At 37.5% G+C, this 27,441-nt stretch overlaps 1 protein-coding gene across 18 annotated transcripts in view; it reads left to right on the top strand.

The window, feature by feature from the left end:
• Positions 1-27,135, top strand: part of CDC14B (cell division cycle 14B) — a 48,001-nt gene extending 20,866 nt beyond the window's left edge. The window contains exons 5-14 of one of the 18 annotated variants that reach the window (XR_009965950.1): positions 259-335; positions 5,842-5,908; positions 7,292-7,354; positions 8,311-8,398; positions 8,736-8,966; positions 10,726-10,864; positions 10,996-11,149; positions 11,283-11,332; positions 11,865-11,965; positions 23,792-27,135. Coding sequence is in view for 13 of the 18 variants with exons in the window: in XM_062624552.1 (XP_062480536.1) it covers positions 259-335; positions 5,842-5,908; positions 7,292-7,354; positions 8,311-8,398; positions 8,736-8,966; positions 10,726-10,864; positions 10,996-11,149; positions 11,865-11,965; positions 20,328-20,444; positions 23,789-23,828 (1,077 nt within the window). In the remaining 5 variants the exon portion in view is untranslated. Of the gene's footprint in view, positions 1-258; positions 336-5,841; positions 5,909-7,291; positions 7,355-8,310; positions 8,399-8,735; positions 8,967-10,725; positions 10,865-10,995; positions 11,150-11,282; positions 11,333-11,864; positions 11,966-14,520; positions 14,661-15,426; positions 15,814-17,631; positions 18,744-20,327; positions 20,445-23,788 lie in introns of those variants that run through there. The other 17 variants (XR_009965947.1, XR_009965949.1, XR_009965951.1 and 14 more) reach the window with 17 other exon arrangements.
• The last annotated feature ends 306 nt before the right edge of the window (positions 27,136-27,441 follow it).

Here is a 27,441-nt window from a genome sequence, read left to right as displayed (position 1 = left end):
CCTATAGTTAGACAACTCCTGCATAGATCTGTAGGTTTTTTTTTTTAATGCATATTCCTCTGGGTTGACCAGTATTTATACCATTTCCATTAGGTTTATTGTTGTACATTTGCATACATGTGTTCTTGATGCCACTTTTTCCCAGCTCTTTTGAGTTTTGTGATAATTAATTATGTCTTCCTTTAATAAACAAGTGACTTGAAGTTGCTAATACCAATCTTAAAATAATCTTTTTATTTTCTTTTTCCACAAAAATAGATAATATACCTGAGAGAATCCCCAGAAGATGTGTACAGGCTTATATTGTCTGGAAGCGTTTCATATCTTCCTTTCAGGTAAATAACAAGTTGTTAGAACTTTCTGTAGCTTGGTACTTTGAATAAGAATGTAGCATTCGTCAGTAGTAATTTAATATTTTTTTTTTTCCTGAAGTTTTAACACATGCCATATTCACTGCCTGAGCTTTAAGTGCAGACTTCTGAACAGGGGTTTTAGCAGCTGGTACTGGAAGGTGAAGGAGCCACGCTGCTTTGTACACCCTCTGGTTGAGATTTTTGATCTACATTGCTTTCTTACTTGGCAGTCTGGTTTTGTGCCAGTAGTTGATAGTTAAATGTATCAAAATATCTGTCATTCATCACAAGTGGCTTGTAATACTCTTAGCACTCCATTTTTCCTACTAGTGGAATGCATACAGCAACCCACAAATATTGTTATGTGCATAAAGACTGCTAACTACCCTCATATGAGGATGACCATGAGCCAACACTGTGCCCTTGTGGCTAAGAAGGCCAATGGCATCCTGGGATGTATTAGAAGGGCGGTGGTTAGTAGGTCGAGAGAGGTCCTCCTTCCCCTCTACTCTGCCCTGGTGAGACCCCATCTGGAATATTGTGTCCAGTTCTGGGCCCCTCAGTTCAAGAAGGACAGGGAGCTGCTGGAGAGAGTCCAGCGCAGGGCAACCAAGATGATTAAGGGAGTGGAGCATCTCCCTTATGAGGAAAGACTGAGGGAGCTGGGTCTTTATAGTTTAGAGAAGAGGAGACTGAGGGGTGACCTTATAAGTGTCTATAAATATATAAAGGGGGAGTGTCACGAGGATGGAGCCAGGCTCTACTCAGTGGCAAACAATGATAGGACAAGGGGTAATGGGTGCAAACTGGAACACAAGAGGTTCCACTTAAACTTGAGAAGGAACTTCTTCTCAGTGAGGGTGACGGAACACTGGAACAGGCTGCCCAGGGAGGTTGTGGAGTCTCCTTCCCTGGAGACATTCAAAGCCCGCCTGGACACATTCCTGTGTAACGTTATCTAGGTGTTCCTGCTCTGGCAGGGGGATTGGACTAGATGATCTTTTGAGGTCCCTTCCAATCTCCAGCATACTGTGATACTGTGATACTGTGATATGATTTAGTAGCTTTAAAGTATTTCTTTTTGCCATTGAGGAAATGTGTGAAACCATTGGTTTGTGGTTGTTTGACCTTGGGGGAGTATAATCCCAGCTGTTTCAGACCACAGACTTCTCTCTGTGGTACATGCTGTGCTGCTCAGTGTAGCAAATAGAGTCCACAAGTTGTGCAGAGGAACAGCTTCTTCCCAACAAGAGTTTCTGAATGTCAGACTAATTTTCCATTGACTGACACAATATGCAGAAAAGAATGGCCAGAAAATTTTAGGGGGCAGTTTTACTGTCTATATTGTTATGGGTTGATTAATTCAGTCCTTGCTTGTTTGTTTTCTAGTTCTCTTGCCAAGAGATTAGCTTTTGATGGTTTGAATTTCTATTACTTCCCCCTGCCACCACCACAGTATAATGGTGTAGTAGCATCTCTCTTTATTTGCATACTTCCATCATCCCATTTCTCACTTTTAAATTCCATTTTTATATTCCCAGAAGAACAAAGGTGATGCTTAGGAATACAGTAAGTTTTGTTTCTAAATATCATAAAGGTGTATGTGGGTGATGGAGGTAGGTTTTCACTCAGGTCATATACCCTACCCAGATTTCTAGACTGTCACTTCGACAGCACTACTGAAAGAAACACAGAGATGTGTTATCTAATAAGACTGAGAGCTGACTTCTGAAGACATGTCCAGCCTCTGGGATAAATAATACAGTCTGCTGAAGCATCTTCAAACTGTACCATTTTCTTGAGTTTACCAGTGCAACTAAACCTGGTGTAAATAGAGGAATTCTGATTCTGTTAATGATCTTGGGTCTGGGCTCTGCTCCTTTAAGATCTTCATCTCTGCGAAAACCAGTACCTTCCCACAGAACAATAAAAAGTCAGTCAGGTAGTTGACACTTAGGGTCATTATCAACAGGAAATCTTATGTTAGTAGGATGCAAAGAATTTTTTTTCACTTACAGAATCACAGTGAGGTTGGAAGGAACCTCTGGAGATCATCTGGTCCAACATCCCTGCCCAGGCAGGGCCCTCTAGATGCAATTGTCTAGGACCACATGCAGATGATTCGTGAATGTCTCCAAGGATGGAGACTCCACAGACTCTCAGGGTAACCCATTCCAGTGCTCAGTCACACTCGAGTGAAAAAGGAATCCTGATGTTCAGAGAGAACCTTCTGTGTTTCAGTTTATGCCTGTTGTCTTTGGTCCACTGAAAAGAGCTTGTCTCTGTCTTCTTTGCACCTTCCCTTCAGGCATTTATTATTAACTGAAAAGGTCCCCCCTAAGCCATCTCTTTTCCAGGCTGAATAGTTTCAGCTCTCTCAGCCTTTCCTTCTATATTATAACATAGCTCAGTCCCTTACTTATTTTGTGGCTGGTCCTTTGCTGGACCCTCTCCAGTATGCCCATGGCTCTTTTGCACTTAATAGCCCAGAACTGGGCACAGTACTCAAGGTGTGACCTGAGTAGTACTGAAGAGAGGGGAGGGATCACTGGCCTTGACCTGCTGGCAATGCTTTGCCTAATGCAGTCCAGGATACTGTTAGCCTTGTCATAGGTGACAGTGCTGACTCGTGTGGAAGTTGGTGTCCCCCATAACCGTCAGGCCCTTTCTTCAAAGCTGTTTTCAGCTAGGTTGCCCCCATCCTGTACTGGTGCCTGGGGTTGTTTCTTCCCAGGTTCAGGACTTTATACTTTCTCCTTGTTGGACTTCATGAGGCTTCTATCAGCCCATTTCTCCAACCTGTCAAGGTTCCTCTGGATGGCAGCACAACCCTTCGGTGTATCAGCCATTTCTCCCAGTTTGGTGTCATCGCCAGACTTGCAGAGGGAACTCTCTGCCCATTCATTCAGATCATTAATGAAGCTGTTGAACAGGATCAAACACAGTATTAACCTCTGCTGTACACTGCTGGTTCCTGGCCTCAGATTAGAGTGTGTCACTGTATATCACTGACCACCACACTCTGGGCACAGCCATTCAGTTTTCAGTCCACCTGTCTGCTCAATCAGGTCACATACCACTAGCTTGTCTGTGAATATTTTACATAGACAATGTCAAAGGCCTCACTGAAGTTCATGTACACAATATTCACTGCTTCTTCTTTCATCTACCAGGCCAGTTATTTCATTGTAGAAGTTTATCAAATAGGTCAAGCATGACTTTGCCTTGGTGAATCCATGCTGACTACTCCTTGTGATTTTCTTGTCCTATATGTATCTGGAAATGGTTTCTAGGATTAGCAATTCAATCGCCTCTCTGGGGATTGCGATGATGCTGACTGACCTCTGGTTCCCTGGGGATGCCTTCTTGACCTTCTGGAAATTGAGAGTGACATTTGTTTTCCTCCAGTCTTCAGACATTTTCTCCAGTTGCTATGATTGATCAGAGATTATTGAGAGTGACCTTGCAATGACATCAGCCATTGCTGATGCACTCATGGGTGCATCCCATCGGGACCCATGGGCCTAGATATTTCCTGTTTATCAAACTATTGTCCAGCCCGATCCTCTTCCACCAAAAGTACGCCTTTGTTACTCGAGCCTTTCCCCCTTGTTTGTGAGATCTTGGATTCCCGAAGGCTGATCTTGCCTGTAAAGTCTGAGGCAAAGAAGGCATTCAGTACCTCAGCCTTTTCCATGTCCTGTGTATCCAGGTCTCCCATTTCATTGAGCAATGGGCCTACATCTTCCCTAGTCTTCCTTTTGTCACTTACGTATGTATAGAAGCTCTTCATATTTTCTTTGACATCCCTGGACAGATAAAATTTCATTTAGGCAATAACCTCATCTCTGGATGTCAGACAGGGTCTCTGTATTCCTCCCAGGTTGCTTCCACCCTCTGTGTGCTTCCTTTTTGTGTTTTGAGTTTGCCCATGAGGTGCTTGTTCATCCATGCAGGTATGCTGACATTTTTGCCTGTTTTATATTCATTGGAATGAGCTGCTCTTAAGCTTGAGAGTGATCCTTGAATATTAACCAGCTTTCTTGGGCCCCTCTTCCTTCCAGGGTTTTATCCCATGAGACTTTTCCAAGCAGATCCCCACAGGTCAGAATCTGCTCTCCTAAAGTCCAGGATTGTCAGCTTGCTTTTTACCCTCCTCCCTGCCTTCTGGATCCTGAACTCCATCATCTGTCTCATAGCAAGGCTGCCTTTGACTTTCACATCCCCACGGAGCAACACATTGTTGGTGAGTGTGAGGTCCAGCAGAGCACTGTTCCTCATTGGGTTCCGTATCACTTGGAGGAGGAAATTGTTCATTGTTCATTGCAGGAGCCTCCTGGATTGCTTATGTCCTGCTGTATTGTCCCTCCAACAGATACTGGAGTGGTTGAAGTTCCCCATGAGGACTGCGGCTTGTGAATGTGAGGCTGTGCCTATCTGTCTGTAGAGGGCCTCATCCACTTGTTCTTTCTGGTTGTTTGGCCTAATGACCTTTACTTGTCTTCTCTTTTACCTGAATGGGTTCTCTAATTTCCTTCTCTTGATGATTTCCCCACCACCACCTCTCACACCGATTCATTAAAGAGGAAAATAAACAAATTGTAGAGGCAGCCATACAGATTCTTCAGACATTTTTCCTCCTGTCAGTTGACATTTGAACACAATATATTAGAAACATTAATGATTCTCTGCTGATGAGGGTTGCCTGGTCTCAAAAGAAGATGTTCTGCCAAGACATCATATTCTTTGATGTAGATTGAGTTTAAATAAATTTTGGCTTGACTGTAGCATTCCTTTGGAATGCTAACTCTTCAGTGTTTATGGAATCTAGTAACGGCCACATATTAAGAACATGTCATTGTAGGATCAACAGAATTTAAAAAATTGTAGGTGAGAAGAGAGTTTAATGAAAGCCAGTTTCTGTTCGTGTTTGAGCATTGACTATTTTATGCATGTTAAGGAAAGTCTTTTATATATCTTACTAAATAAATATTTATTATATTCTACTAAAACTGTCAAGATACAACTGTGTATCTTGACAGTTTCAGTTAAAAGGTGCTTGCTGTTATCATATTAATATTTACTTTTTTGAAAGTGTCCTTCATAAGAAAATGTTCTAAGAGTGTATGTTAGACTATGATGCAAATTTAGGCATTAGCTTTTGTATTGTCTGTTCTTTGTTGACATGAACACTGAAACATGCTGGTTTCAATGTTCATGTCAGAAATTGAACATGTCAGCTTTACCAAAACTATAACTGGAGTAATCTTACTCTTGGATCATCTGTTAACATAACTTGCTTTATGTTTTGTTGCTATTGTAAGATGCAAGGTGAGGAAAATTAAGTAATCATTTGACATAATTATTTCACTATAATTGTAGTTATTTTGAAACAATTTTTAAAAGATGTTTTAGAGAAGTATCTTCAGTTGCTTTCACTTTGATTAAAATATAATAATTTAACTCTTTTGGTCATCATATCTTACAGGGATGCTTCGTTTGGTACTTGCAGTTTTCATCTGACACTGCTAGACTGTTTTCATGCAATAAACAAGGTCAGTAAACCAATTTTTTTTGTATTGCAAAAGGTCAGCTAAGTATTGCCCAGTAGAAGAAGACTTAGGAAACTACCATCCAATTAAAGCTGTTCAGTAGCAGCAGATTTCTGATTGTTGCGTAGTTTATTATGCATTGTAACAAAACTTCTAGATACAGCATCCACAGAAACTGACCAATACCTTATGTAGCCAACTAGTGATTTTAAAGAGGGAATCTTAAGTTTTATTTATGTAATATTCCAGAACAGTAAATCACGCCTCTAATCCCTAAGAGTCTTGTGATAAGTTTATTTTTATTCCAGTCGTATCTCCCCCCCCGCCCCCACCCGCAGTCTTGCAGTTTAGGATGAATATAGCCTTTGAAAGTAGTTTTGAACTGGTTAGTGATACGTGCTAATGATTTCAAGTTTTTCTTTAGTAATACAAGTAGAACAACTGTTAGGAGTCAGGTGCTTATTTTACCACCAGTACAGTGGCAAATTAACATATTGAAAGCCAGTGGAATTTAGATGTGTTCTTTTAAGTCTGTATAAGTAGTGAAATGGGGAGTTCTGCAGCTCTCCACCCTACTACTGTCTTTTGTATTATGGGTATCTCTGCCAAATATATGCTGAGATTAAGCCATCTTCTTGCAGATTTGTGATTTTCATCTTTTTTGCATGTTTTGACACTGGCTGCTTGTATGCCAAGAGTGGTGAATTGCTGTTCTTCTTCGTACCAGTGAACAGCCAGGAAAAATAAGAAGATGATGTAGTGAAAGAGGAGATTAGAATGTAGTATTTTAAATACCTGGAGATGTGGGATTATATGTGTTTGTGCTTCCTGACCTCACAAGTGGGTAAACTGCCTGTTACCTGAATGTTTACATTTTTTATACAGTATTAAATATAATTAAATATGACGGTGTGGATAATTATAGGACATTGGGGACCACTCTAGTGCTATGTGCCTGCAAATAATTTAAAATCCATGAAGATATTAGCATTGTAGTGAGAGTGAATAGCATTCATGCACAAAAATACTTGTAATCCTTGAATGCAGACTTCAGAATCTATTCATAATTTCAGTAGATAATTTTTGCCAATTATTTTTATCTTTTTTAATTTGTACAGCTTGCAGTAATAAAAAGATATTGCTTCTGTAGTCTGGGATTTTGTAGTGGTTAGGTAAAACCAGAAAAGAGTGGATTTGCTTCTCAAGCAATACTTAAAATTTTCAAGTCTGTTTTGTACCAAGGCTGTATTTTTTTCAAACATATGAAGAAATCTCTTTGAGAGAGTAGAACAGGTATTAAGGGGCTTTTCAGTAACCTGAAAGAGTGATAAACTGTCTTCATGGAGAAGGTTTTGTCTTTTTTAAAAGCTGTATTCTGAATTTTAGGCTTTGCAATATGGTTTCCTGGATTTCAGTACTTTTGATGTAAATGAATATGAGCATTATGAAGTAAGTGTTCAGTATCAATCTTCTGATTTGTTTGCCGTTACTAATATTAAGATCATTGTTCCTAATATGAGTGAGGTTTTTTTGGTTTTGTTTTTGTTTTGTAGTAGTAGTATTATGTTCCATTTCTGTTTTGTCTCGTTAAACTTTGTTCAATAAAGATGTGTTGTCAGAGAACATTAAAATTCAGATCTAAGCATAGTTGGCCTCAAACATGGCAGGGAAAACAGAAACCAAAATGGAAATAAATACTTTTTTTTTTTCACAATTATTAAAGCCCTGGATGATGGGGAGTGATAATTTGGCCACTTTTTAGAGGTCATGCATATTCTTGAGCCATCTTGATGAAACATTCGAGGGCATAGTGGTCCAAGCCTAACCAAATTCTGGAGAACAATTAAAGTATGTATCTGTGAACATATGGCAACGGTATAATAACAACACCCTCTTTGAGGTAAAGAAGGAAACAGGGCTGGGAAACTCTAGGCTTACAAAATTCACTTTGGGGCATGGGGAATGAATGTGACAATGAAGGGCTGCAATTCTTGACAGAATATGTGCAGTCTCAGAACAGCAAAGCTGCCAGTTACCTGGAAAGAGAAAATTAATTGTTCTTAGAAGCTTAAAAAAAAAGGTAAAAAATATTTAAATTGTGGACAAAGATAAGTCCAAGGTTATACTTTAGAAACCTATAAAGATTAAAAATTAGGAGTTTACCTTCATCAGAAGGCCATCTGTTGTGGTGTTCTAAAACTCTAATTTAGAAAGAGGAGAACACAAGCAAGAAGAGTGAGATTGAGAGCATCTGGCATCCTCCCAGTGGAAAAGAAAGCAGGCAACTAACATAACTTCCTTTGGCAAAAACTGTACATCAGTTCTATCTAGCATGTATTTTGAAACAATAAGGAAAAGCCTGAAAATACAGGGATAATGATAAACCAAGCATTTTCTCTTGACAGAGAGCAGAAAATGGAGATTTTAACTGGATAATACCAAACAAATTCATTGCCTTCAGTGGACCTCATTCAAGAAGTAAAATTGAAAATGGTATGCTTAAAAAAGGAGGTGGGGGACAGAAGCCCACTGCTTTCTTAGTTGATTGTTATCAGTAAGACCAAGCTTTTAAAATTGTTCCTCAAACAGTTGTTTTTTTCCTTGGCTCTTTTTCTTTTATAAGAACCCTGGCAGTAAAATTTTAATGCTTGGTTTAATTGTATCTGACTTGGGTCATTATGTTAAAATTCCATTTTCAAATAGCCTCTTTCTTTATACTGAACATGAATTCTATTTCGAAAGTGTTTTCATCTCTTGTTGCTGAGTCTTTATTTCTGCAGTTTGAGCCTTACTCTCTTCTTTTTTTTTTTCCCTTTCTTTTTTCAAATAGGCTATCCCCACCATGCTCCAGAGGCTTATTTCCCATACTTCAGGAAGCATAAGGTCACCACTATAGTACGCCTCAACAAAAAAATGTATGATGCCAAACGATTTACAGATGCTGGATTTGAGCATTTTGACCTCTTCTTTGCTGATGGAAGCACGCCTAGTGATACTATAGTTAAAACCTTTCTAAATATTTGTGAAAATGCTGATGGTGTTATAGCTGTTCATTGCAAAGGTATAGTGTAAAAACTATTTATATTACAAGCGATGCTTCTAGTTACAGTTCCTGAGGTATTTTGCATTGTAATTCCTTTAACTTATTAGCAGGTCTGCCAGTCTGCAGCTTTTCCATGCAAATTCTGTCCGTGCTTATATGCTGCACTTCATCTTCTAATGTCTTTAAGTTCCTGAAAAAATTTCACAGATGTGTCCAAAAATGAGGCTGGGGAAAGTGAGCTTGCCAATATCAACAGCTCTTTCTACTAGAAACCATTTGCACTTTCAAAGGATGCTTTCGAGCCGGAATTTGAAGTCCTGGCAGGGTTTATAAATCTCTCTGAAAATACACGTTTTAAATATACAAGTCATAAACTTTTGAAAATATCAGTCCAGTTTTTTGAGATTCCTTATCAAGTATGAGAGTTCTTCCAGATCACAGAAGTCTTTATCCCTCTGAAACCCTTTATACATTGAGCATGCTCCGAGTACCTGTTCTTCCAGAGTTAGACTGCCAAGGGAAAGATATTCAAAGCATGCCCATTACAGCTACAGCAAAGATACAGTTTTCTGTGGTTCTAGAGGAACTATGTTTCCCTTCCCACACCATCTTTGATTGTCAGACATTCTTGCTCCACAAACTTTGCCTCACTAGCATAGCCGCTAGTACTGTGGCTGAAGTAGCAAGGCCTTTTCTTAACCCATTTGCCTGGGACCTGCAAAGACTGCATTTTTGTACTTGGATCTGCCATCCATTTGCTGTATGTTTAACATAATTACACAGTGAAGTGAAAGAACTGGTAAAAACAGCATCCTGACTGCTGGGAAACAATTGCGCATTCTTATTCTCCACAGAGGTAATAAATTTGGGCATACTGCTTAGTTGATTACACCTGAATATTGAGTATCAGTGATACAAGTGCTTTGTTTTCATTCAAATTAAGATATTCCTTGATATTTACAATACTAATGGTGTCTGAACTACCTTATGTCCCTCAACTTGTGCTTAACTCTTGAGGAAGACTAGAATACTGTAGCCAGTTCTTAAAGCTGGGCAAGGCATGGAAAGTGCTGTGAGGTTGTCTTGGCTGTTGGGCTATACTTTTACACTGGCTGCAAGATTTTATGCTGGTGTTGAGCAGTTTATTGTCAAATGAGAGAAGGTGATGTGTGGCTTGACATTTACAGCAAGTGGTCAAGAAGTGACACTTCTTGGAGCTGTCCTTTCCCTCTCATGTTTCCCAAGATAGAACTGTTTTGAGGGCCATTACAAAGAAGTTCCTCATTCTGGAGTACTTTTTGCCTGTGTCTGTTATTACCCAATTCTCCTTATTGCAAAATTGGTGGGCTGTGGGAACTACAGTAAGACATTAGTTAGAAATGGGTGGGAAGATCAGCTGGTTTCAGTTTCAATTTGCAATTAGGTGCTTTGAGAATTTTGGGGAAAAAAAGCCAGCTGTTTTATCCCATGCATAAAAGCTTTCTCATACCTATATAAATATCAGTAGATAAATGCATAAATAAGGGCGGGCCTACAGATTTTGTAAAGTCACTGGCTTTGGAAGATTACCTCACTCAAAAAAACATGTGAACGATGTGTTAGTAACCTTGTAAATGGAAAAAAAAAATATCAAAAGGTAAGTTGCACTTTTGATCAGTAACAGTTTAATATAATTGTGTAAATACACCAGGCAAGGCCAAGTAACAATGTACGTAGCTACAGCAGATTCCATATGAAGATGGGTGTATGAAAGAAGCGATTCTTTTGTCTTACACAGCTGGTCTTGGGCGAACTGGTACACTTATTGCCTGTTATATTATGAAGCATTATCGGATGACAGCTGCTGAAACTATTGCCTGGATTAGAATAAATAGACCTGGTTCAGTGATTGGACCACAACAACACTTCCTTATGGAGTAAGTAGATTAACTATAAATGATTTTAAAAATTAATGTAGATGTCTTTTTCTTCTTACTTTATTGAACACTTAATAATCTTTGGTGTTAATTTCTTGTGTTTTGGGCTTTTTTTTTCTATGTTATGATAGCAAACAGGCAGAACTTTGGACAGAAGGAGATATTTTCCGTGCAAAGTTGAAAGGAAACCGTAAAATTGCTGTAACAAGAATTCTGTCAGGAGTAGATGATATCTCTATTAATGACATGAGAAACAGGCAAACCATCCGAAAGGACATTGAACTGGTAACCATCGAATATTGTGCTGTTGTGAAAGTTGTAACTGCTGTTGAGAATCTCTCAGGTTCTGAACAAACCTTTGGGTACACTAAAACTAGGTTAATTAGATTCTTTTTCTGTTTGCCCTTTTTTTATCAAGGGCACTACACAGGTGAAGTGGGAGCATCCTTATTGTACTTCAGTAATTAGGTAAATATCAGAACGAAAAAAGTGCTCACAATTTGCAACCAAGCAACTGCTTTTTTTTTTTTTTAATTTCTTTTATTGTCTCATTAGATGTGTTTAAAGGAAAGGGATGAAAGGTTTTCTGCTCTTTTAAGTTTCTAAGTTATTTCAACTCCTATAATACCTTTTGATGCTGTGTTTAAAAAGAATGGTATTGCTCTTTTAAAAAGGCACTGAAGGAGGTAAATGCTGTACTTGAGTGAAGATTGTTCGGCACCTAAGCAAAGGTTTGATAATACATTTCCACTGTTTTAAAGGTACACAACATTCTGATGCATGTAATTCATAATGCCATTTAATGGTTTACAGCTTTAAAAGCAGGAAACAGAACGAACAGGAGTGTATTTATGCCAGTAAATTTCCTTTGATTTTATGCTGGCAAACTTTCCTTTTGTGATAATTCTAACTTTAAGATTTAAGATAAGGTTTATTGTTAAATGTCTAAGTGTCTATATTTTAATCTTGTTTTATCCCTTCCTCCCCTCCACTGATCTAGTACAGTGATGAAGATGAAACAAACTGTGTAACACAAGGTGATAAGCTGCGTGCTCTGAAAAGCAGAAGGCAGTCAAAAGCTCCAACTTCATCTCCGCTAACGTAAGTCAGTTTCTGAATGTATAAATCCAGAAATGCTTTTATACTTTCGTTTATGAGTATTCCCCTTTGCCCCCAAAAGTTTGCTGCCAAGGCCACTTTTACAAATCTAAAACAAGCATGGATTCACCGTTTATCTGAAGGCTTAATGAGCACTAAGGATGCAGGAGAACTTGGTTGAAGAACTGCGTTACTCAATTTCTAGTTTTCTATGTTTTTTTTTATTCCAGTAGTCTGTGCTTTACAAGCTTCCACTGTGTATCTGAATGCTTTACTCTTAGTTTAGCCACAAGCATTTTCTTCTTTCCTGTGGGAGTGTAAAAATGGAAGAATGTGACTTTGTGGTGGTTTGACTGGCTGAAGTTAAGGTGCACGTTGTTTTTTGAAGTAAAATCAGCTACATGAGAAGAGTTGGAAGACTAATCTTCAGCTTTCTTTCATTTCCTCTTCCTTGGAGAGCAGCTTTCCCTGAATCCTGTGGACTTTGGGGTAATAGCTGCTGTAGCTGGGAGGAAGAGACAAGCACTATTTCAGTAAACACATTCAAAAGGAGTGCATTTTGGTCAGGGAACCTGAGATACTAGTGTCTTTATTTTAGACGAGTACTGAAACACCACCTGTAAAAGAAAGTTCATAGTCACCTTTGCATCTGCTTGTAGCATTTGTAGCTTTTAGCAGCTGTAGGTAGAAAAACTGTCTACCTACCCTTAAGTAAACTATAGGAGAGTGCAAGACTTGGAAGACTTATTTGGATCTCATTTGGGTGCTAGGAATGGCATGATGACTCCTGGCTGTCAGACTTTTGCAAGCAACCAGATTCACCGACCAAAGGCAACTTGGCTTTTGTTGTTCTGTCTTTCAATAGCTGCTGCTAGCTGCTGGCCTTTTTTTGTTTTTGTTTTGTCTTCTTTTTTTATGAAGACCAGCCAGTGTCATCCGACTTTTAGAAAAAATGTGAGAGGTATGTAGTAAGAGTGAGGTGAAAGTAAAGGAATGTATCTTTGGAAACTCTCAGACATTGCTGTGTATGACTACTGCTTTTGTTTTAAAAAGATTCTCTTTTGTTCATGCTCATCATTTACAAGAAGCAATCATTCAAGAACCAACAGATTCAGAACAAAGCTTGTACCCAGCTGACATTACAAAAAGTCAAAACACATCACTTCAGCTACCTCGAGTAGCTCAGTGAAAAACAGCTACCTTGCACATTAGTTTCTAAGGCACTTAGTGTTTTAGTTTCCACTTCATAATATTTTTTTCGTAAAAGCCACTTTTAAGTCATGCAGTAAAGATTGTGAAAGATCTCATTTATCTATGTTCCATAGAATGGACATACATTGTATGGTAATCTGTTCAGAGCCATTGTCCTAATATGCAGAAAGCCTATCAACTATTAAAAAATTATTCCATTCATAAAGCATTGTGCAGCATGATTGCTGTAATTAAAACTAGTTAATTTTTACTTCTGTACAATTAAAATAATCAATCTAGGGCTTATAGTTGTTTTTTATAGTGTGCATTGTGGCATGGGGAGTTAGAATTTGCCTCCTCCTGTTCCTTCACGTTATTTATACGATGTGCAGCTTACAGTGAAACAATGCGGTGAAAAATGAATGTATAACTTCATTTTTATACATGAAATATGTATATTAGATTCTTTGTGTTACAATTATTAAACCGAAATATCCCTAGGAATTATTTAGCTGCCCTACAGGAGTCTTCCGTATTAGAAGAGGTGTCAGTCTTCTTCCATTTTAGGTGACTGTTAAAAATAATTAGTCTTGCAGTGAAATTGATTAATTTTATCTAAGCAAACAAAAAGGAGCTTCTGAATTCTCTATGTAGTTTTATTTCGCAGAAGAGGAAAAGGAAGGAAAGAAAAGAACAGCAGAAGCTGGGACAATGACAGCCTTTTGAGAGTTAGAGGTGTTACTTATGTACAAGTAACAAGGGATGTGTATAATGCTTGTTAATGTATCTTGAACTTGGTTGTTCTCAGTCTGTGTGCTTTAATGAATGGATACTTTCTAATTAGCAGTATTCTGCACCTTCTGCACCTGGCAAAGGATTCTGAATTAGCTTTTGCTACTTTGAACACAGGAAGGTAATATAGCCCTTCATCTGGGAGTTTACATAAGTTGCTTGCTCCTGCAAACTCATCTGGCTCTGATCTAATATTTTAGTATTACAACATATGATGGTGAAGTAGGTTGTGTGAATATAGGCTGATCAAGCTGTGTAAGAGGTGGCAGCAAAAGATCAGAGATGTACTGCTCCAGCATACGCTTACTTTAAAAAGAGCAATGCAGATTTTCTTTGGAATAGATGACTTCAGTGAGGATTTCAGAAAATTTGCTTTGATTCTAGCAACACATTGATACTACATTTGGCAGTTTATGATCACATGGATTGTTACAGTCATAGGAAGTAAGAAAATGCTTGGCAAAGGTTATAGAGCAGTATGCTTTTCAAGAGCTTGAAACAAGCCTAAATGCAGCAATAGCTTTTGCTTTTGAATTTTTGTTCATCTTTTCCTCCCCCTCCAACCCCTTTTTTAGATGGCTCCTAGCTATGCTGGTGTCTACACTGTGTAGCATTGTCATCTGGTGGATTATATGTGGCTCCCTCCTGCCCAGCCTACTATTCTGTCTAGATGGTTTAAGAAAATAGTAACCATCACCTGAGAGAGAGCCACTGTGTAAGTGTCCCATTCCATTTCTCTACAATAGCTCACGCTTTGTGTCTAGTGTGTCTCATAAATGCATGTTTTCATATCATGTTTCTTACTGGCTTTGTTGCAAGAGTAATTTCACTGCGCTGGCTTTGTGGTATTTTTGTATGTATTATTTCTAATAATTGAGTGGTTTTTATGGCTGGCTTGCAATACAGAAAGCTGAAGAGTTTTTACAATTAGGATAACTTATAATTCTGAAGCCTTTCTTCTGTGCATGCTCCTGCAAATAAGCAAAACTATATAAGCAAAATTATATTTGTAGAAAGGAAAAAGTACTGCTTTAAAATATGATCCTGCCCTTTGCGTATTGCAGATGAAGATGTTAGCTCCAGTTTTACTTTGAAATTCATGAACTTGCAAAGTGGGCTAGGTTCTCAAAGGATGGTTTTACTCATGTGAAATGACAGGAGTCAGAATTTGTTAGAAATGTCAGTAGGTCTTTGTTTTTACTAAGAGACTATAGTAGTATATGCCATAAGGGGCAGTAACATGGGACTTCTTTTTTCCTTTTTTGCGTAACAGAAGATGAGGCAGGTTGCCGTATTAGGTCAAGGCTGACTTGTTTACCCAGCCAATCTGGTTTCATTTTCTTATGTTCACAAATAGCTTTTTATAGAAGATCTTTATGAAACTACTTAAACCCTTTCTTTCTGTTACTTGGATTCAGGAGCTGAGTAAGGCATTAAAAACACATTCGTTCCTTGACTTCAGGTTTTCACTCTTTCTCCAGTCCACTGTTGTCAGAGTGGCTGCATTGATTGCTGTGCCTGCCTTCCACTTATAAAGTGCCATGTTTTCATCAAGCAACAGCTTCCATCTTTTGGCTAAACAAAACTTCAGCAGCACACAGAACTGCCAGGAAACCCAAACAGGAACTTTTTTGCTTGCTGCGGTGTCTCTCTGGAGCTGCTCCATCACCACCACTCTGAAGGCGAAATGGTTACTTTGGGTGAATGCTTAAGACTTTAGTGCTCTCAGATTAAAAATAGGTCAGAAAAGTATTTTACATCAGAGTCCTAAGTAAAAAAAGTCTCTTGGCAGAGCATTAAGGTTAAGAGTTTCTGCCCTTCTTACCTTTAGCTTGCAACTTGTTGTCTGCATTTTTAAAAAGCATGGGACTCCTTCTAAAGTAAGTGGGAGTTGTGGACAAGTTAGGTACACCATCAACTAAAGATTGCTTTAGGTTTGTTGGGTCTTTTTCATTGATACCTATCTTTGTCAAAGAACAGACTTAAATAAGAGACTTGCTCTCAAAATTTTGCGCCGAATGTATCACTTTTTCTTGTCTCAGTGTTTTCCAGAGTCAGACCCCAGATTTCTAAACTCGAATTAAAAAGCTAAACTTAAAACATGGGTTAAAAAAATGAAACCATCTGCCCTGTATTTTTCTGTACCATAAGATCAATTCCACTCAACTGTCAACCTTTCTCTTTCTGTATTCTGTCTAAAAACTTCCTTGCTACAGGGAAAGAGAAAAGATTGTTTGATGTTGGTAAATATGTCATGAGACAACCAATTGGGTGCTGCTGCCTCATATCCTGGATTGACAATCATGCAATGTTGGTTACTCCCCAGGCAGAGAAAATGCTTGAGCTTTTCTTAAAAGCTAGGCTAGCATTCTCTCCTTCATGCAGGTAGTGTCCCTTGTGTTTTAGGAGGATTTATCAAACAGGATCATGAATCGACTTTGGCTGGCCTGGCAGTCCTCGTAGCTGGAGCCCTGTAGAACAAAGAGTATCAATCACTTGTTGCCTGTTGATGACTTACTTAGAAGAGTGGTAGAGGCTATTTTCATATTTTACTAAATTCAGGCCTATTTTCCTAAAAATCATGAGGTGATGAAAGAGAAAGCAATATTGCATTTGACAGACCTCATAAAACAGGTAGTCTTGACAAGAAAAGGTGCCTATTGCAGGACAGAGAACACATGCTCCTTTGTAACCTTTCTTTCCCTCATCCTTCTGCAGAATACTGTAATCAGTTTTCTTTTAAAAAAGCTTGCTGTGTGGACTGCTTTCCTCCAAGATGTATTATCTTGATGACATTTCAAGTTTTGTGGATTTTTTCTTGGGTTGTGGGTTTTTTTGGGGGGCTTTTGTGTCCTGGTGGTGTACCTGTCTCCACACCCTGCTCTGAGTTAGATGCTGAAAAAAGGTAGTGAAGTATTTAAAAGATGGTGCTACTGATCCAAACTCTGTTCCATTTAAGTGGGCTTTGATTTGTTTAAAGGCCAGTGTGTTAGCTTGAATAAATAAATAGTGTATAAACTAGTCTGGTGTTTGGTGAGTATATTAGGTTCAGAACTACCAAGTAGTGCTTCCATTACAAGTTAATTGGATATGAAAAATTCTTACATGTATTTAGTGTGGCTATTACAGCATCCTGTAGTCTGTGTTCAGTAAATTTTCTGCCTTTTTTAAAAGTAAAAAGAAAAATTCAGTTAGAAAACCTTTGTGTACTTTAGATGCACCTTCTGCTGGTGTTTTTGGAAGTTCATCATTATGATGTACAACATGACATGATCTTTAACATGAACAGTTACAAAGCAGCAAGGCAAGTGTCCTGAGGATTTTACCTTTCTCTAATGTGGATTGGGATTTTTTCTGGTGTTGAGATTTTGGGAGGATCCTCTACTGTGGATCCACAGTAGTATCCTCTACTGTGACCTCATCTCTTGTTCATTTAAAAATCTATTAATCAAACCTGCTGTCAAGTGAGGCTTCTAGTCTCACTCTGTTCAGTCAAAAGTCCATACATTAAAGATAGTTTCTTCTCTTACCTTAAACATATATGCAGTAACATTCTAACAAAAGCTCTGATAGCAGTTAACTTCTCCCACGCTGATAGTTATCGGGCCCAGAGACAGCTCTGGGTATTTATTTGTAACACCATGACAGACAATGATGTAAATGAGACTTCATCTGTTTTCCTTGAGGTGCTATCAGCCTTGGAAGGCTACTGTTCTGGTCTGATTTAAAATGTATATTTGATCATTCAGGAATGTTTTGCTCACAAGAATTTCAATTAATCCTTATTCTTGGGTAACCATGTGAAGTTATGTATTGGTGAGGTATAAAAATGACATATTGACTGAAGAGCAGATGATGTTAAAGGTTCTATCATTCTCACAGCTGGCTCTGAGCTAATCCCATAAACCAGCTCCTTCTCTCCCCGCCAGTTGGTAAATACAGCAATTTAAGATGATGTTGTGGTTGGTTTGGTCTTATGGTGCAATTATATATGTGACTATTTTTGTAAGTCACGTTCCCATTTAGAGTATCCTTTCTTTGTTTTGAACAGATAAAATGAAATTCTGTGGGAAGTAAAGACATCCCTATGATATGTTGAATAAATAAATATTAAGTGTTTGTGTAAGATGCTATCTTAACACTTCATAATGTTTCTTTTCATATTCATGAAGTGTATGGGTTTAAGCCATGTATACTTACCAGTTTTCTAAACTTCTGGTGCCTGGAAAGAGAGAACTATTAGAACCATTAGATCCCATTCCAATAACTTTTGTTTTCTTTATATGTACATTACATGCATTTTATGCAGCAAGACACTGTATGTATATCTTAAGGAGAAAACACGATTTTTCCATATTTCTGTCTGTATGAGCACTTATAAACCAGCATGTACCAATATTTGGTCACGCTTATATTTCAGTGACTAAAAGTTACAGAGTTAAGCCAGCTTTGTACCTTTCTGTTCCATCCTGGAAGTAGCTAGTAACACAAATAAAACTTGTGTCATTTTTAAAGCTCAGTTGAAAATGTAGTAGCCCAAATTTGTTCATGTTTTATGGCAGCTGTGGCACTGAAAAGAGAATTTTAAGTCTTGATATTAGAACTTGCTGGAGGTGGTTTACACGCACAGTAGAAATTATAAGTGAACTTTCAGGTTTTGAGCCTTTTCACCTTGGGAATGCAAGGAAAACAGATATTGTTAGAAGAATTTGTGTTGTCTACAGAAGAATGATACAGTGTTGAAGGTATCTGGGTTTCGTTTCCAGCTTCTCAAATAAGTGATCCCTCCAACTTCGAATGCGTTGTGTTTACAGTAGAATTTGCTTTGCAACTTGCCGTTACAATCTCGTGTTTTATCTTGGAGGGAGACTCTTTGGCATGGAGTTTTGCAAATCAATTGACAAGATTTTCCATGCCTGAAATACTAAGAGAGGCTTGTTGAAGTAGAAATTTAAAATACTTGAACTTTGTGGCTCTGTAGTCATATGTTTGCTAAAGAATCTGGAAGTACATGGTAAATAAGGTTGCTGATCAGTTTTGCTGCTGTAAAAAAATCTATTTTGGATGAAATTGCGTTATCTGTAATGCATATTGTACTTCTGTTATCAAACCCATATAAAAAATGAAACCAGAGGGTTTGGGTTTTTTTTCCATTTCTGTTTTTGATGAATATGTTATACAAGTATGGAAATACTCATATTTGCTCCCATGTATGCCTGTCCACCTTTGCTCCAGAGGTTAAGTTTTATGTTCATATTTGGGACTCTCTGAGAACAGTTTCTTCAGAGTAACAAGCAACCAGGGTGCAGTTTATACAACTTAATGAAGGTTTTTATTTCCAATCTAATATAATCTGGTGACACAGGTGGACTCAGTGAAGCCACTGAAAATTAGAGTCTAATAACGTCACAGGAAAAACCGTAATAGCCAAGTTACTCTTGGGTCTGAATCTCTAAAATTATACATAGTTTTATAGTTGGAATCTTGCACAGATGGAATGGCTAGGAAGCAGACATACAAAATGATCCACTAAATAGATATCTGTGGGCTGCATTGGGCAGTTGTTGCTTTTTGTCTCCATAGTATCATAATTGCAGTACAGCTGCTCAGAAGTACAGAAGACAAGATTTCCCTAACCAGTTGGCTAGTGACTAAAAATAGTTGCTTGCATTTCACAATCTGTAATTCTTTGCTTACTGATGTAAGCAACACTAGGATTTATCTGCCTGTTTAAGCAATAGTAAGTATATTGCTGTGAATTTTTCCAGAGAAGTGGCTGAGCACAACCACCATGTAAAGCTGAATTTTAAGCATGGCATAGTAATACCCAGCAAGAGCAGAACGCCAGTATATGCAATGATTTTCCTACCCTACTGTATTTCAAGGGAATAGCTCATGGTTAATTGCAGGAGATTTAGACTTTGATCTTCACAAATTGATTTACTTGTTTTTTTTTCTTAATTTCTCTGTCAGTCTCAAAAATAATGTTTGTTGCATACTTAAGATTTTATCTTGTTTTGTTGTTGTTTTGTTGCAGTAATTTAAAGTACAATTTCTTTGCTTTCTTTTTTTTGTCTCTGAAAACCAGGAAATTCAAAACCATTAATTTAATGCATTATTTGAAAGGAAAAGCAACAACAACCAGCAAACTGCTATGCTCCTATTAAACCAACTTGCATTACCATAATTACAAGAAGGATGTTAGAAGGATGTTATAAAGAGAAGGATGTGTTTCAGGCAGAACAGTTCATTTTTTCGTATGAATTGTGAAAAGCCATCTGGTATTTGTTAGCTCCACTGCAACTGTAATGTCCTCTTTTCAAGTGTTTTCCTAGAAACGTGGGGTTTATGTAAATCTTTCTTTTTTTCCTACTCTTTACAGAGTAATTCTGCAGTCCAGTGTTCAGAAAAGTAAAACCTCTGAACCTAGCATTTCTGACAGTACAGACATTACTAAAAGAACTACCAGGTCTGCTGCAAGAAAAAACAGTTTAAGAAGGTGAGAGTTACCATCTTTATAGATCCAGTAACTGTTGTCTAGGCAAACACTTTGAGCTGGCGTATCCATTGCTGACAGGAGCTTTTGCCACAGTCCAACTCCTTCATCTAGCAATGAGAAATGAGGAATTCTGTGGTTTATGTCATGTACTGAGAATATTGGTAATGTTAAATCATAGTTGTGTATGTTGCTTAGTCTTTCAACTTCGAGAATATTATGTTGTAATTCCTAATATGAGTCCTAACAAAACTTTCTTTACCAAACCTCTGCCTAGAGTAAGAAGAGGTGGAAAGGTTGTTCACAGCATTAAGTCAATTAGTCAGTACATAAGTCAAAATTAAGAGGAGTTTGATGGGCAACTGAAATGCAGTGCTACTGGAGAGGTGAAATGTGTAAAATGCATGTGTATAGTGCATGAGATTTTGTACTGAGAGTATGGGCTGATAATCTGAACTGAACCTGTTTAATGAAATTGTAAATTTAGATGGATTTACGCAAGACTGAAAGTGTCTTTTGTCCCAGAAGCATATGGCCTAAGTACTACTGTGTTTCTTTGTGTGTTCATGTGTTCATGTCCCTCTATGGCAGCTCTCCAGGCTCAAAGATGAGGCTCAAAGATGAACAGAGAACATAGCTTAAAAAAATTTCCATGCAGTTTCCAGTGGTTACAATTGACAGAATTTGTCCTATACTTTTAGTGGAAACCTTTTGAATGTGTCTGTCAGGTGCTGAGGAGACTTAATGTGTTGAGAAAATATGGCAAATAACATTAAAAAAAGTAGTTATGTAGCTTGATTTGTAAATATTGCTGAAAGTTCCAAGTTCTTTTGCTGCTTTTTCCTCACAGAGCTTTTCTTTTTCCTTCCTCATCCTGTTATCTTGAATGTAACCAGCATTACGAAAAATTCACTCTATCAGACAATGGAAATAGTCATTAATAGTAGACTGCAGTAAATTCTAGTCAGAGAGTTTTTACAGTGGCTATATTAATTACTTTTAGAGTCTTATAACAATGTGTTAAAAATAATCCCTTTTTCCTGAAATGCGTGTTTTACTAAAAATCCAAAGTATTTCTCAAGTTTTCCTGTTTGGTCACTTGTTTTTTCCCTCCATTTTGCATCATTTTCACCACATTAGTTTTGGTCCAGACAGAATTGATGGGATTCTGCCTGCTGGTTTTTTCTTCATGACTCTCCCCATTTTAAGTTCCTTATAACACGTAGTAGCTGTACGCATGCACATGTGTAACTGAACAGAGATTTTCAGTTCCTGGAAAACACACCTCCAAGTTGGTCTTTGGGTTGTGCGAGACGAGAATACCTGTGCTGAGGAGGAAACAACATCCCTGAAATAGAGCTCATGGAAGATTTCAGTTATTTTGAAAGAAATCCTTTAGGTATATCGCCAGATTTATGACTTTTGAGGACCAAGGATCAGGTTGATCTCAAACTTCATGAACTACTTCATATTTTAATGGATTTTCTAAAACTTCTACCCCAAATACTTCGTTCCATATACTGTTTCTTTTCTTCTAACATCTGAGGTCAAAGAATTTCAGTCACTTTATGCTTGGATCCAAGAATCAATTTTGTCCTAAATAGTTATGTTACAGTTCTGGAGTTCTTAATTGTCTTGTCATCTGAGAGGGCTAATAGGTCCCTGCATACTGGTCCCTTTAAGGGTGTTTCAGTATGGTTGTGCAATTTTATGGACTTTGAAAGCAGTACCCTGTTGTTAATCTTTCAAGTGTCTCTTTATTTTTCCAGTAGTATTTGGCAAAACCTCACTTTTTATTTTTATTTTTTCTTTAAGCATCCCTTTGTTTTTTCATCTAAGTTTATTTTAACTTCTTGAAGTCTGCAATTTGCATTACCTCACAGTGCTCGAATTGATTGACCTGTTACGGATCAAGTGGATTGCAGGGTAGAGGAGGAGAACTATTATTATGAAATTGAGATCATGCCCTTGACAAAGACACTGACAAAGACATCTGTCACGACCTTGTTGCCTTCTCTGAACTTCCAAGATTACTATGTACCCTTATTCTTTCAGTATCTTGTCTGATTAAGTTCCAGTGGAAACATCTTGTGGTATTTTTACATTTTCATTTGTTGATGCTTTAGGTCATTTTAGTCAATTCTTACTGTAGATTAATCACATCTGCAACCCATCCTAATGGAGAATAATTCACAGAGCTGGGTAATTCATTTGCTGTTTCATCCTTCAGACTCTTGGAGACAGTATCATAGAATTCCTCCAGAATGACTTGTTAGCTGAAAGAGCAATTTACATCTAAAACACTCTATTCTGTCTTTGCAAAGAGAGTTTAGGGAATTTCAATTCATTGCATTTCTTTGCGGAACTTCTCTAGATGTTGCATGTCACTTATGAAAGACCAGTGGACATAATACTTTATATCTTGTGACTGAAATAAGACTGTTGTTGAACTGCAAGAAATTGCATTACTAGAGCATTATCCACAGCCTTATTCTGTGGATGCCCTTATTTCTCCAGTTAAGATGTTTTCCATGTAAATTTGCCAGTTACTGAGGAGTTCAAGTCTATATTTTAGCAAGGTGCATACATCAGATCCAAACCAACTGAATCTTAGTAAGACGCAAATGAAGCAGTCTTTTCTGTGTTACCACACATAATAGAATTAGGATTATGTATATAGTAACTTGTTGATTAGAAGTGAAATCTTAAGCAGTGAAAGAATTTTGGTAGGTAGAAGTGCTTAAGGGAATGCAGGTAAAAAAATAATTGAGAATATGGAGGAAACTGTATGAAAAGTGTATTGTATAGATTCCTTTACTTCAGTTAACCAGAGAGATATATCACAAAAGTTAACAAAGATGAGTATGCTTTAAAAATCTCATATGCTTTTGCTTTGCTGGGAGTTGTAAAGCAGCCTTCTGCACCCTTGTTCAAACACTGAAAACTATCTGCTGCTTTTCAGAGCTTGTCTATATATAATCTAAATCTAGCTTTAAAAAAAATGATGTTTCTTTATTATTCTTTCTACCTTCCCTGCAGTGTGATATCTCAGAGAGGGAGAATGAAAAGGAATGCTTTATAGCAAATGCGCTTAATGAAGTTACGGTACTTTGAACCCTCTGTTGCTTTTCTGTATGGAATGGAACCTTTATTCATACTGTCTGTAATTAGAGCAGTCCTTGCTTTCTTTACAACCAAGACTGCTGTGTTCTTAAATGCGGTGACTTTTGTCTTCCATTTCTTTTCTTTGAAGTATTGTTTGCTCATTTTACCTTGCCAGAAGTGTTCACCTGAAATACATATCAAGTGCATTTTTAACTTTTTTCCTTAAATATGTTTTATTTCAGCAGCCAGTCCATCCCAAGGGCTAGAACAGTATTGCGTTAAATTTCAAATAAGGCACCGGTATTGAAGACGATATTCAAGAATGATGGGGACATGACTAAAGGGGATGTAACTCAATTCAAGGAAGATTACTTTGGCTCCATCTTTCAGCGAAAGTGAAACAGAAGAATTTCTTCCATACTCGTAGAATAAAATGAACTGTCAACATGCTTGGTAGACATGTTTCTAATGTGCTAACGCTTTCTCAGACAAAACCAACAAAATCAATGTACATTCAAACTCAGGTGTAAATACTTAAGCTCTCTATTATAAAGAGGGCTTGCTAGTATGTATGATGCATGTGTATAAATTGTGATGGCAATCACTTAGCTGCTGACCACCAGAAATTAAAGATGGTGGGAGCTTTTAAGTATATAAATCTGTGTTGTCTGTTCAGACTGGGCTCAAGTCTTCACTTGGGTCTGAAAATCAACCACAGTAGGCTTTTTCTTATAGTCTTGGTACTCTTCTGTGTTAATTGGCTATTCTTTCTTATTTTGTATGAAGTTTTTTATGAAGCCGCAGTAGTGAGTACACCAAGTGACTATTGCCCACCAAAGAGTGCTTTATTTTCAAGGGTTGTGTGGTTTGTTTACTTTGAAATACACTAACTGTGATTAACTTGTTTTTAATAGTAACAGATTTTTAGTTGTTCACAACCAATGGCACCTTTAACTAGTTGCAGTTGCTTTAAATCTGGTACGATTTCAAGGGGGAGGAAAAACACATTTAAAGCAGTGTCATCATACTGAAATGTCATTGTTGTTTCCTTCCCTATCTTCAAGTCTGTTAGGTGACACTTCACATTAGCATACCTAATAGGTAAGATTTTTTCCCAGGTTTTATTGGTACACTTGACATGTGTATGTCATGTACACAGTGACATGCGGATGTCACTGTTTTTTAGCTTTGAGACACTTAATGAGTGCAGCACACTAAAAAGGGAAAATAAGCTTGCTGTACAACTGAGATTGGTAGTGGAACTCAGGGGTGAGTGGAGATTTTTAACATCTAATTAACACTTACAGCTCCTCTCTGTTAAAAAAGCAGTGCGATTTTTAGATAAAGCTGAGGCTGACATTTTCATCCACTACAACACTGCCTTCAAACACTGGCAGCATTTTTTCCCTACCACTTTCCTCATTATGAAATCTCAAAGCTGAAGTTTGTAGCTGCATATCCCTCAGACGAGGACTGTTACCACGTAGCCTTAAATATGATAGAGTTATGTGTCACTTTAGTGACTCTAACAGTAGAAAAAACAGAAGAAACTGAGAGATCTGAAATGTTAGCAGTGGAGTAACTGAAGATTTTAAATATACAGATTACCTCTGCACAGGGAAGAATTTTCTTTTTATGAATGTAAGTAGGCAAGTTTGGTGGCTAGTTTCAATCTACATCCTTCTAAATTAAAATTAAACTGTTAGGCTGGTGATTTTTGAATTCCGATATGAATAACCACACACTGGCTTGAAAACATTCTGTGGCAAAAGCATCATGAATTGGAGAGGAGGCAAGATGTAAGCTTACAGGTAGCATCCATAAGTTTGGGTAGTCAAAATTTGCAAATACAAATAAAACAGAAAAGGCTTATATGGTGCAAAATAAAGGACCATTGAGACGCAGATATTTTTTGTTTTCCTCTTATTCTGAACCGTCACCACCATTTTCTTATAGGTGAAAGCACCTAAAAGAGAGGGACTGAATTCACCCTGACACAGTGATTAAAATTTGTATTTTCTTTTTCTTTTTTTTTTTTTTTTTAATCATTTGCCCAAATGCTGAAGTACAGGTAACCACAATAGTAGATATATTACGCAAACATGAATCTGTGTTTATTTTTGACAAAAATTCTTACCTTGGAAGGTGGAAGGGATGAAACTAGTGATGTGAGAGGGTGGGAGTCAATACAAGAAGTAATATTTATTATGTTTGGCCTTACCCTTCTCTCAGCTGAGCTTCCTGTTTTACCATCTTTGTTCTAACCTAAAAATAACCAGTCTATTTCACACCCTATATGAATTCCAAATTGGAATTTGCCCTTTTTAAAGTAACCAGCATAGCCATTAGCACTTTCAGGCTCATAAGAAGAAATTTGCATAAAAGAAGCACACAGACACAACAGGAACTCTAGCTAAACCAAAACTGCATGTTTGGCACTAGTGCGTTTCAAAATACCCCTTCCACCTCCCAGTATCTTAGTGACATATAAATGTCAAAGGCATTCTACATTTGAACTCTCCGAACAGCCTTAAATGGAAAATTAACTCATTACCTCATTGTGTCCCATCTAATTGTATTGCTTAGTTTGTTCTTCTGAATTTTTAGTGCTTTGTCTAGCATTTTTATTGTACCATACCAAAGCTGTCTTAAGTGCAAGAACGAAGAGGGGGCATGGCTGAGCGTTGGTGGGCAAGGTTTCTCAATTTTTCTTGAACTGAGGGGTAGTATGTGCCAAAATGGAATGTGTGGCAGCAGCTGCATCACCATTACACCATGGAGCAGCTGAAGGAAGTTATTTCCGCTGTCATCAATTAGAAGTTTTCCCTTAGAAATTCTTTCCCTCCTTTCAGATATATGACAGGTGGAATCTTCTTTGATCTCTTAACTCAAAAGTATGCAATATACTCAAAAGCTGTAGTATCTTGTGTCAAATTGCTAGCTCCCATTACAGCATCAATATCTTAACTCAAATGTTAACCTGTATGTTGTCTTTTTGCCCCAGTATGACAATAGAAGAAGTGCTGCTGATTTAAAGCAAAATATGATTTGGAGAGACTCGTGCATTAAAATGAAAAAAAAGAAAAAAGAAAAATGTAATGTTCACCAGTTTGTTGCACTGCAGTTTTTATATTAATGGTTTGCAGACTGTTTGTCTTGCGTAAACTCATGTACAGACTATCAAGATCTAAAATTCCTAATCTGCTCATCCTGATTATTTTTAAATTGTATATTTCTAATCATATTTTTTTAACTTAGATTGACAGAACAGGAGTTTATTTTGCTGACGGTATTTTTAAGATAAAGCTTCATATTATCTTGTAATATTAAGTAGTTCAATATGCATTTGTGTCTCATTGGAAAATACCGCATATTGATTTTATACAAAGTATTGAATAGTGAGAATTGTAAACATGAACTGTGTAAAATTAAAAATAATAAAAAATTGTTTTCTCACTTTTATTTCCAGTATCTAAAAAATTCAGCACAAAAACATCATCTGTACTACACTGACTCAAATGTGTTCTGAAAAATAATGCAGGAATCTCTGCTGCCTGAAAACCTTCAGTTAAAGCACAAATCCTTAAAACATACACTTGTTTCATTTCAAAAACAAAGACCTTTGGCCTCTTTATTTCAGGGGACTCACTTTGGAAAACAATAGTAATTGCATTTGAATTGTTGGGATACTGCTACATAGTAAAAAACATGGGTAAGACAGAAAAATGGTGTTCTGGTTAATCTGTTTCATTCCTCTGTGATCAGAGTGCTCATTTTTGGAAACAGGCATTGTACTTTGATACTATGAAAGGAAAGGCTTCACAAAAGTAAAAAATAAACTTTGAGGAACACTTGTTCTTGCATAAGAGTTGACGGTGGTCTAGTGTAGTCTGTA

The sequence above is a fragment of the Pezoporus occidentalis genome, unplaced genomic scaffold (assembly GCF_034315485.1).
Source record: "Pezoporus occidentalis ecotype Australia unplaced genomic scaffold, CSIRO_AGI_Poc_V1 ctg27, whole genome shotgun sequence".
NCBI classification, from domain to species: Eukaryota; Metazoa; Chordata; class Aves; order Psittaciformes; family Psittacidae; genus Pezoporus; species Pezoporus occidentalis.
Note: the sequence above shows the minus strand (reverse complement) of the source record. Positions and strands in the feature narration are given on the sequence as shown.